At 30.2% G+C, this 12,038-nt stretch overlaps 1 protein-coding gene across 6 annotated transcripts in view; it reads left to right on the forward strand.

The window, feature by feature from the left end:
* Window positions 1-11,112, forward strand: part of LOC120348551 (KH domain-containing RNA-binding protein qki.S-like) — a 35,693-nt gene extending 24,581 nt beyond the window's left edge. For 2 of the 6 annotated variants that reach the window (XM_039418709.2, XM_039418710.2), the window contains exons 7-8: window positions 25-187; window positions 2,439-4,672. In XM_039418709.2, coding sequence (XP_039274643.2) covers window positions 25-187; window positions 2,439-2,539 — 264 coding nt within the window. In that variant the 3' untranslated portion in view covers window positions 2,540-4,672. Of the gene's footprint in view, window positions 1-24; window positions 188-660; window positions 4,673-6,298; window positions 7,785-8,544 lie in introns of those variants that run through there. The other 4 variants (XR_013479697.1, XR_005570238.2, XR_005570237.2 and 1 more) reach the window with 4 other exon arrangements.
* Window positions 11,113-12,038: the final 926 nt, after the last annotated feature.

Below are 12,038 nucleotides of genomic sequence, written 5' to 3' on the forward strand. Positions count from 1 at the left end.
AAGCACAAATTCTCTTCTTTTTAGACTGTGATATCAAATGCAACTGCTGCACCACCACCCCCTCCTCTAATCTCACCACCAGATGGAGCACTATACTACACACCATTTGAATATCCTTACACAGGACTTGTAGCAACACAAGGTGCATCACTTCTGGAGTATTCCTTCTCAGATCCAGCTCTACTAGGTATGACTTGACTTTTATGCTTGTTGAGAAGACCCAAATTGTTAGGTGTGTGTGTGTATAGGAAAAGAGACTTCAACTGGTTACTGTATAAAATATTGAATAAGCAATCCAAATGATTCAAAATTTTTGAATAAGATGAATATGTATGATAATTGGTGGCCAAAACCTTAGATGCTATTCATCGACAGACATTGACATCGACGAATATCAGATACAAACAATAGTGATTCTCTATCAACGTTAAATTCAACATATTTGATCATTTTTTAATCAAAGCCAGGTCATGTGCACTCACTTAAGAAGCACTGATCACGGAACGAAGTGGTGGGCCCCCATAGTCATACTCCCCATAGTCAGAAATCACCCATGATCACCCACCCAATCATCCAGAGCAACAAAATATTTCATAATAAAACCCAAAATTCACACATCTAGTTTTGAATGTCTTTTTTACAAAACCTATTTTCTTTTAGGTAAAGCAATCCATCTGTAAAATTCTGCGTTGGCTTGTCAGCAATGAAACCAGTACCTCTATATTGCCTCGCGCAACTTTTTTCTTGTTCATATTACTATTATTGTCACCATCATATAGCCTATATTTTATCCCAGTATACTCAGTTATATTTTTATTTTATTATATTCATATGAAACGATTTTCGAGCCATGCTTTTACTAGCTGTTACTGCCAAAAATTATAACATTTGACATTTTTATATTGCCATATTATTTTGTCATATTGTGCATTTTTTCTCAATTTTTCGACCAAATATTGAAGCTTGAAAACAAATTTTGCAAAATTATAAAAACTTGGCGAAAATTTTCCCAGAGGGTAAATCATACATTTTATAGAATTAAATGTTTTCGTCATCTCTTATTACAAAAATACTGTATGTCAGAACGAAATCAGAAATCATCATATTATGCACATTAATTTTGCGATTAAAGTATTTCCATATACATCCAAAATAAAGTTATATACACATGATACATCCATGCCCTATATAAAGGTTACTGCTTTAAAAATCCATCCATTTAATATCATGATTTCTATGCAAAGTCTTCATAACAAAAAGCTCCCTCTCTCCCTTTCAGTGTTTCATTTCATAGGATGAGTTATATCACCTAAATCCTTATAAAATTTACGCTATTTTATCACTTGATCATGCATGGTTGCAGACCTAATTTAGGCTTGATTTATACCTAGTCATGCATGATCGAGGATAATTTGAGATAAATCTCATAATAGGCGGTAACTATGATTCCTCAGGTTATCTTGAAATTCTTCCTAAATAATGTAGTAACTTCAAATATTATATCTTCATAAGTAATTAATAAACTAGCATAAGTAGCGAACGCAATTAACTCTCTCATTTCTTGAATTGAATAATGACAATCTGATTGCTAAATATCCCACTCACAATTGTTTTCGGAAGACAAATTATTCTGTATAGAAAATTTAATAGATTCCTTCGACAAGTTGCAATGCAATATCCCACCGTATTACACACAATGTTTCGAAATTTCAGTGTACGAATACGATAAATTTTGACGAAGGTAACTTTAACTATCAATGTATTATATTCGGCAAGTTGACGATGCAACTATAGTTCTCTGCATCAAAACTTTTTTCAAAAAACACTGCTAATTTGTATCTGACAGCTTCTGTAGTATCCACTTCCAAATTCAATTGTGGTTCTATTGCTTCATGTAAAGTTAATGTAGTTTACTACATTTAAAAAAGGTGCAAATGCAAGTGTACAGTATTTGGTTGTCATACAAGAAGCATTTTTTGTTTTATAGTGTAACCCAAAAAAACTTTACTCCTTAAATTTTTTAATTACTTCTATAAAAATGAAGAAAATTTATTTCATACCAAAACTTCTGTTTGTGTATGATATTACCCAAAAGTTTCAAGTAACTTTGCACAAAGTTATGTTCTCTCTAAAATATGTTCCAAGTGACGTGGGTTCTGTTTTGGGGAGCCCTGAAGATCTCCTGACAGTGTACTATGAAAATTGAACCCTCAATTGCTTAATTACAGGGCATTTTAAAATTAATTATCTGTATATTGTCACATTGTTGGACTCCTTATACAGAATTATTTGGATGGAATTTTGAAATAGCTACATATGTTGATTTCTCTAGCTATACCATTTAAATCTTTTTCTTTTCTTATTAATCAACTATCGGTTATAGAAAGCTTTAATTATATTATTTCTTGCAAACTAACAACTTTCTGACTTCATTTCAGGTGCGGCGACACCTGGCACTAAAATAGTACGGCAACGAACCGATACCCGGGTGCACCCCTACCAGAGGTCACCAGGTAATAACAATCTTATCGCTCATTAAGTTTTAAGTTTATTAATTAATTAGGCAAATTAACCATTTTTAATAACAGGTACCTATGAAAGTCAGCAAGCAAGATTTTTTGTTTTATATTTTGTATATTTTTATTTTTATACTTTAGTACCATCCTTTGTGATTTACCTTTTTACCCAAACAAGAACCATATATGAAGTGTTCTTGAACAGAATATTACACCTATGGCCCACATGTATTGTAATTATTTTTTGAACATTTTTGGAAGATGAAAATTCTGCAAAAATATCTTTAACAATTGAATTTGTCTTATATGTGTGGTAATGTCTAATTAATTGACATTTTTATTTTTTTTTTCAGTATTTTATAAAATTTTGACACGTCCCATTAGCATATGCCTCTATTCTCTTATTTTATCTGATGCCGATCCAAGTTCCGATGCCTTATTCGCTTTTTTGTCCCTAATATTTGCCAAAAATTTACTGCTATTTTTGTTACTTTTTATAATTAATAATTGTTTGCATTATACAATCATAATTATTCTTTGATCAACAGCAGCTACCTTTGTGCTCTTGCAGTATTTTATATGTCATCAAATTTTTGGAATTACCTTTTTTGATATTTTGATAATGATTTTGATGGAATTGTTCCATTATTGTGTTTTGCCAATGGTTTAGTTGCCTTCGAGCAATTCAAAGTTTCATGTATTCTGAATTGATATTTCATGCGGAAAAACCATGATATTAAACGGACAACAGAAAAAAAAATAAGCCAAGTCGCCAATAAACAGACCCCAGAAATCAGGCCAAAAAATTGGGTTCAGAAAATCGACTTATTAGCTATAAAATATGATAATTATATTCAACGAGCGAATATTTCTCAAAATCACACTCGCTTGGAAGTGAGTTATAGACTCATACCTGAGCTAAGTTAGGGTTTATCACTGAAATACCAAAAGTTACTGAAACTTTTAGAAATATAGGGGTACACCATGATTTATTATAAATGTAGGGACGTTGATTGTTACATGATGAATCAACAATTTGCATATACCCCATGGTACAGCTGTAATCTTTTGTGCATCTCTTGATTTTAGAGAAGACTTTTGAACAATCCTTCAAAAATTTGAACTTACAGTAGGTTATTGCGCAACACTGGTATAATGTATGATTTTGTGTAGAATATTATTCATTCTACTTCCTTTATAAATAATTTTATATAAATGACATGTCTTTGTGCTTTGAATTAGTCACTTATACAAATTATTTTTCGATATTAAAACTATACTTGAAATATTTGTCAAACAAATATCTTGTAATATACTAAATTTTGTGAACCCCCTCGTCCTGTACAATTTGGCTGACGATAGGATATTTTATGAAATATTGTGCTTTCACAGTTTAGTAGTGGTAATTTTTGTCGCATCAAAAAATGTTCCCAAGATTAAATTGGACTTTAAGCAGTTTTTAACCCGTTTTCGTCAAAAGCCGTTTCGAATGATGACCAGGATTAATTTTAAAAAAAAATATTTTGTATATCTGATTCTAATCTCAATATTGAATCAGTCCTATTAACCAGTATTGGTTCTTTCGCAAATTTTATTCTCAATCTCCAATAAAGTTATTTCACTATTTTTCTGTCTTCCAATTTTTCAAACATTCCACCATGTATGTATGCTATGTTTTTGTGTTTCCAAATATTGCACCTTATGTTCTAACATGAACAAGCCTTTTTCTGAAAATCAGGGAAGATGTAAAAATAATATCATATTCAATAATTTAATTAGAAGTAAAGGTTATTGTGATAAACCATACTTTGAGTTTTTTCTTGTACCTGTTGTAACACTAAACTTTGATTCCAAACAGAAGATTACACGTATGGTCTCTGCTTTCGGGATCATGCTCCTTTCACCAGACTTCTTTACGATATTCATAGTAAAATTAGATTCAAATAATTTGAAATATTGAGATTTTTGTCTCTACTTTGAAGTTATGTCCCTTCTTTCAGGGATTTTATAGAATTGATGTTCGATTATTAAGAGAATAGATGAATACCTTTAAAATTCATATTATCTTTATTATTTTTGTTAATTATGGTGCTTCATTTTTTCCAAGAAACAGCAACTTTGAAATACAATGAATTTATATATGTATCAAACTCAAATGTGCTTCTCTCTTATTTGTGATAGAGTTAGCTAGAAAGAAAGAGAAAGATGTCCAAACCTTTATGACATCATCAATGACATAATATTAATATCACCCTCTCACTACTTGCACTTGTGTTTATTTTTCATTGCTTGTCTTGTAGCTAATATGGTGTTTTCATACAAATTTGAGCATGAAAAAATATTAAAAAAATATTTTTGCTTTTTAAACCAATGGCAACATATTCAAATGAAATATGCATTTACTGTGACTGCCTAACATGGCACTCAAATAATTATGTCCTTGAAGCACGATCAATGATTGGACCATACTTGACAAATCAAAAATTGACTCTTTCCTAATAAAATATTGTTCTGAATTATACCATTTTTTGGTAATTTCTACATCTGTCAGAAATTTGAAATTTAAGTTTTAAAAATCTTTGAAATACTAAATTATATAAAAAAATTCACAACTAAAAATTATGAATAAAGAGAAATAGATGTGATATTTTTATCACAATATGCCTCTCTGAAAGCAATTTCTTTTTTGAAATTCATTCGCCTTTAATAAATACTGATAATGTGATAATTTATTGGTATTAGCCAATGCATGTTGAAAAGCATAATGTAGAATATTTTCTCACTAATTGTTTCGAATATTTTCTTGCATTTGAAAAATCTAAAAATAATTTTAAACAAAACTACGAAGAAAATAATCTTTTCAATTTTGTATATTTTCTCCAAATAATATAATTTGGCTATAATTGACTTGTTTATGTATTGAAAATTGAAAAGTAAAATCTAAATACTTTTTACATAATTTCTAACTTTGTTCCGGTTGCAGAATTTTGCTTTTTTGATCCAAATAAACAGTTATTCAGAATTATGTGCCAATGAGCACTGATTTTCCAAATTATTTAAATTTTTTTTTTCAATCACAATTTTCGGAATAGAAGTACGGTATTAGATTGTATTTTACTTCCGATGTAAGGATCATATTTTTTGCATTCATTATAAAACAATTAAAATATTGCTTTGGTGTGTTAAAGGGTTAAAATTCTTTGTAAACATAAAAAAAATTCAACTGCTTAACAACTTTTATCATTGTATCTTGCTTGAATAATTATGGATCACACTTGTTCGCTCGTAGTAAGCACTACTTAACTATGCTAAAATAATTATTAATTTATAAGTATAAATAATAATAGTAAGATTGTCATTACATGCAGTGTTTTTTGATGACATGGAGAATATTTCCAATTGTGATGAAACAATGACTTATTACATCATAATAAAATCAAATTGAGCTGAACTAATTTTGTAATTTTTCGATGTATATAAATATCATTAAATAACACTGCATCGAATGTATTTATTAAATGCTACTGTATTTTATGTTAATATTAAAATAGATATATCTTTGTACATACTAATCGTCTCTTTTTTGTTTTTTTCTCTATCTGTGCCTGTGTGCGTGTCTTCTATCTTATTCTTATTGCTGCCTGTCAAAATCACTTCTCATGGCTTCCCACTTTCACAAAAATTGACTCTAAAAATCATGATAAAATTATATTTATATAAAAAATGCGATTTTCTAATCAAATTAAAATATGGGTTGTTAAATTTCATTTACAACATAAAAGCTGCCACTAACTAACGTTGTCCTAAAACGTTGCTTTTTGGACTGTGTCGTCTGACCAAAGATTAACTAACATTTAAAAAAAAAATTTAAAACTGGATGAAATATTAATATTAATTAATAATGTTCCTTTTACTTAAATTGTATTAATTTTAATTACAGTAGTTTTGAAATGTGATAATTTTACAGACATAGTAGATTTTTTATTTTCCAATGATTGCATGTTTCGTAGCCGAAGTAACTTGCCCTCGCTACATTAATTCATTTTTTAGAAAAACATTTACAGTCATGTTTTCGAGACTTTGAAATTTAAATTTTTTATCTTCAAATGTTTTTTTGGTCGAATTCTACATAAATTTATAGTTTGGATAAAAAAAATTGAACAAAATTTTCTTTTGATATAAATTTAAAAAAACTCAATAATGAACACAAATTATTCTTGCCACTTGTAGATTCCCAGCCAGAAAATGTTATAAATAAAATAATTTGTCATAAAGCTTGTTACTGGCTTGCGTCATCAGTCAATAACATATTTTTAGGGCCAAATGGCCCAAAATATTCTCTGGCTGGGGGCCTTTTTTGCTCGTTTTTGACCTCCTAATAAGCTTACCTAATATTTAAAAAATGGTGGATAAAAATTTCTGTATCATTAACAAACCGCTGATTTGTTTTGAAATATTTTTTTAAAAGAAATCACTGATAAGTGCCTTTTCATATAGTTTCACCATTATTCTACTTATTATTCCTATTATTACATCATTTTTTTCGTTGTTGTGGTAGCAAAACAAGCTATAAAAAATTCACAATTCAGTGCCTTCAATGGTAAAATTTACGGCATAACATTAAACAAAAATTTACTCAATGTTGCACGAATCATTCTACGCACATGATTGTATCATTTTTCATAAAACAAACTGAAAATAATGTTATCATCAACGTGTGACTGTTAATAACAATAATACCAATTTTGATGTTTTATAAATTGATTTTGAAATCTCAATTTAATATAGTTTACCTTGGTTTATGAAATTTGAAAAAAAAAATCAAATACCTTTGATTAATTTATTAAACTCTGCGTTATATACAAATTTTAAAATGTTTTTGAATCTTATTGAATGTTGTAAAGCAGCTTAACAGTCACTTATTGTTATTACGTTGTGCCGTATTACTTAACCAAAAGCACTATTCATACCATCACTTATACATTCTATATATACATACATATTCTTTCAATATCTTTACATAACAAAAAACACTTTTTCTACCTGATGTATTCTTTCTCTTTGCTTGTGCACACTGGCGCGCTAGAACAGCGGCGATTGATCTCCTAACATCGTTTGGTGTCGGTGACTAAACATTCTTCATCGTGTGGATGAAGCCTAACACTCACACATTAAGAATTATGATTGGAGTTTGTGATGATGCCGCAATATGCACCACTTCTCCTCCGCTAACACCTACTCTTCATTTAACATTCTTCGCAGCTAATGGTAAGCATGTACTTATATTTATTAATATTCTAATCCTTAAATTGTCAACCCTCACATTAGTGCATCAATAATTGCTTCATAACTGATTATTGTGATTCAAATTATGTATCATATGGAAAGTATGGTTGTGAAATATTGTCTTGCAACCTTCGGTGGGACTGACCCCTTTTTATTTTTTTTCTGCGGATTTTGATGCATACAGTACTTTATAACACAGTTTTTAATATGACAAAAGTAGCAGGCACATTTTTAGTTCCAAAAATTGAAAAATAATTTTGGTCCAATCAAAACTAAGCAAGTTTAAATCCTTCAAAACCTAGTAGCTTATTACTAACACCTTTTACTAAAAATTTCGAATTTTACCTACTCAATGTTACAAATTCTGAAGCAATCATAGTTGCACTTCTGTAGGTTTATTAAGAATGCTTTTCACTTACTTTGCTAACATTAGTTTCAATTTGAGGGTTTGTGATTAATTCTTTAGATAGACAGGTCAGATGCTCAGTGTCTTTATGGGGGTAATGTCGTATCATTAACCATCGCATTGGGTCAGGTTTTATTCACACCATTTTAGCAACTTCAAATACCGCATTCGAGTTTCATTTTTACATATTTTATTACTTCACAAATGGATTTATGGTAATTGCTTAGTCTGGAAATACTGGCTTTTTTACAATCTCAGAGTGCCTGGAATTTTGCTTGAAATATGGTCAGGTGGATTATGAAATGGAAATATGTATTAGTATATATCCTTTATTAGCATTTCAAGTTCCTGGTGTGGTTCTAACATAGAACATAACATCTGATTCTACAAAAGGTTCTCTGCCGCCAATCTGCCTCATCGTGACTGAAAAAAGATGTAAAGAAATTTCACAATGGAAAAAAAAAAACATTTCTTCTCAATTTTTCTGTCTCATTGTGTTATTCTATTTTTCTTTCGTTATATATTCAATTTTACAAAAAATTGCATTGTGGGATAATAGTGGCATGGTCCATTTCCTATTACATTGCATTTATTATCAGATCTTACTTGATCAAGGTTATGTTATGCTTGGGCCATGGTTTGCAGTGCTGGGCTGTCTTAATTAAGCATTAATATACCTATGCTTGGTTTTGATATGTCGGCTTTGTAGAATTGACCATGCTTGGTCAGGTATAATCTGTATAAAGTTTGAATTTTAACTTGTCATTACCTATTATGTTTTATTTTTGTTTGGTATAGATTTTCACTTTATTTTCTCTTCTTTTTTTGTAAATTTCATATATTTGTACCGATTTCAGTCAACCACCGCAGTAATTTTGACTAAATTTTCTACGATTTTTCGATTTTGATTGAAACAAAGCAAAAGCTGTTTTTCTAACAAGATCTGGATTAGTAATTTTTAAAAATACTGTAGATGTTTTATGGCTAGTTATTATTAGCCTTATCTTCGACTTATATCTCAAATTTTCAGTTTCCTGTAACTTTTCTAGCAAAAATTTTAGCTTGCCCGGGGGCTACATAACAAAATGGACTTAATTCTGTAAATTATGAAATACTTTCACAAAAATTTAATTCCTTACGAAGATAATGAAATTTTTCACATGCGATTTTATTAAAAATCATGTTCTATCATGGTATTGTTTGTTTCGGATTTTATGCGTTTTTAAACATTTTATTAATTTAAATTTGAACCATCATTTGTTTAGGAAACGCAATTGATATTACACTAGAATTTATATTAATAAGTTGGATTTTTAGCAAATTTTAGGATTAGAATTTCTTCAAAAATATGTTTGATATTGTTGAATATTAACTTGGTGCTCAATGGTTTCAAACATATGGTCAAACCTTTTGAATCTCGTTAAATTATCACTTTTATGAAATCTCTAATTTTATAAAATAATATACCAATGATCAAGCAAGTTGAATCAATAAAAAATGATTGGGGTTTGAAAGATATTTACAGATCAATGTACAGGGTGTTCATACAATTTTTACTTTTTTTTTAATTACAAAGAAAATTTACGATACGATATATAGTACGTTGACCTCTACAGTTACATTAAATAATGTAAAAATGTGAATAAATACTGAATGAGATCTGGTTAAGGTATATTGTGAACTGACATAACAAAATTCAAATTGCAACGGGACTTATGAACACCCTGTATATCAAATACCAAGAAATTAACATTTTTTGATCCTCGTTTACTTTCATTACTTTTTTTACAAAAACACAAAACAGCCGCAAAATTGCCCCTTATCATGTCAAAGTGTTGTTTTTGCATTAGCAGTAAAGTCAATACTATAGCTTTACTCGTTTTACACAATACTTGTTCAAATAGTAGTAACTGCGTTCTTCCTATCTTTTTAATGGTTCGATTAGATTGAATGATATTTTTGCACCCAATATTACACAACTTTTGCCCTTACCTTGCCCAACTTTTATTAAACTAATATGACCTTCCATTTAGTTAGTATATCCAAATGTGTTCAGCATTATGGAGCATTTTATATCAAATTATGTCCACTACTCATCACTTCTTAAAGAGTCGCATCAGATTATTGTGTATGGAGTGTACAATATACCTGTGTGGCCAAAGTATTTAAATAATGCGAATAAATCCTTGTTTAAAAAGTATTTGTTCAATATTCGCATCAAATTCAAAATGTTCTCTCATGCTCCGATATTTTCTGTTTCAAACCTTCATGAAGCATTTCAGCTTTTCTAAGTATTCCACTACTATTAATAGTGTTGTCATATGAACCAGAAATGCAGTGTTTTTTCAAGCCGCTTCCACTTTTGTTTACGCATTTTTCTGATTTCAATGAAGTATCTATCTTTACAAAATGTAATTTTTGAATTCCACTGGTAATTAGAAAGGTGCTTAAAGAAAACTGTCCCATTTTGTTGAAAGTCAAGATGCATGGTTTTGAATAGGTGCTATTGGAATTAATATTAGGCGGTAAAATGTCTCGAATTTTCACATTAATGTACCTTAAGTTATACCCCTGCACAGCTAAAAATTTACCTTTAAATGTATTCCGATAGACTGCGTGTTTTACCTTCTAATGTACTACCTAAAAATAGTTCTGATGTCTATGCAGTGCATGGGCCAATGATAAACCAAGGCTTTTTTAATCTGTGGCCCTATATAATAATATGATATAACTTAGATGATATCATACAATCCCTTCAAGAAATGGTTTCTTCCTAAATATTGCGAAATTGTGTGGTAGAACAATGTTTCATCATCACTATTTCGCCTAGTTTTTCATTTTTCGTAATTTGATATTTGTGATGAAATGCCACTAATGATATGTAATAAACATTCATATTATAAACTCGTGCATTTTGTTTCAGTTTCTGACTATTAGTTCTTCATGGGGCGCAATACTCGCGTAAAAGCGCTTTCTAGACCCCTTTGTGATCCATGGTTGCCATTGAAAAATATCTGACATCTTGTATATTCGAATTTCGTGTCTTTACAAGGTTTTTACTTTTCTGTAAGTATGAAAATACGAATAAAAATTAAATATAATCGTGCAGTTTACTACACATTTTATGTCCACAAATTGCCGTGGTATTTAGTTACGTTGAACAAAATTAATATACCGGTTTAAAATCTGATCAGTCATGGATTTAAATAGTTTTACGCAACAGAAAATAATCCTTATAAAAGTCCATACTTTTAACTATCATGCCAAAGAGCGGGGAAAAGTATAAACTATTTTTTAGTATCGTACCAATTACGGCTTCACATAATTTTCACTTTTTCGCATGCAACCACATGCGCGCACGCTCGCACAGAAGGTAACAAACAATCAAAGTGGCGATTCTGCTTTATCGTCATTACAATACGTTAAAAAACGTAGAAAATCGTTTGAAGATTTCTCTCGAATACCAAACACCTAGCTGATGACGAAAAGTGACTATTATTCGAAAATTTGCCGAAAATATACTCGAATACTTTGAACTTGCTTTGATATTCGATTCGTTTTGGACAACCCTACCTTGGCTTATTTTAGCCTATGAAAAAAACCTCAATAAGATGGGCCGCGATATGAAAAACGTTGAGAAGCACTGCACCAAATGGTCGCCTAGGGCCCTAGTGCACACCCCAGCTTTAGGTCTTTCATTGATAATGGCATAATTGGTCAAAAAACTGGTCCATAATTGCATTAATGTGCATGGATTAGCATGCTAATTGGCTATTGTGTCTAGTGTGCGCATGTGGAACGATTCATCAGCGCCGATCAAGTCATATGGA

The sequence above is a fragment of the Styela clava genome, chromosome 1 (assembly GCF_964204865.1).
Source record: "Styela clava chromosome 1, kaStyClav1.hap1.2, whole genome shotgun sequence".
In the NCBI taxonomy this organism is placed as follows: Eukaryota; Metazoa; Chordata; class Ascidiacea; order Stolidobranchia; family Styelidae; genus Styela; species Styela clava.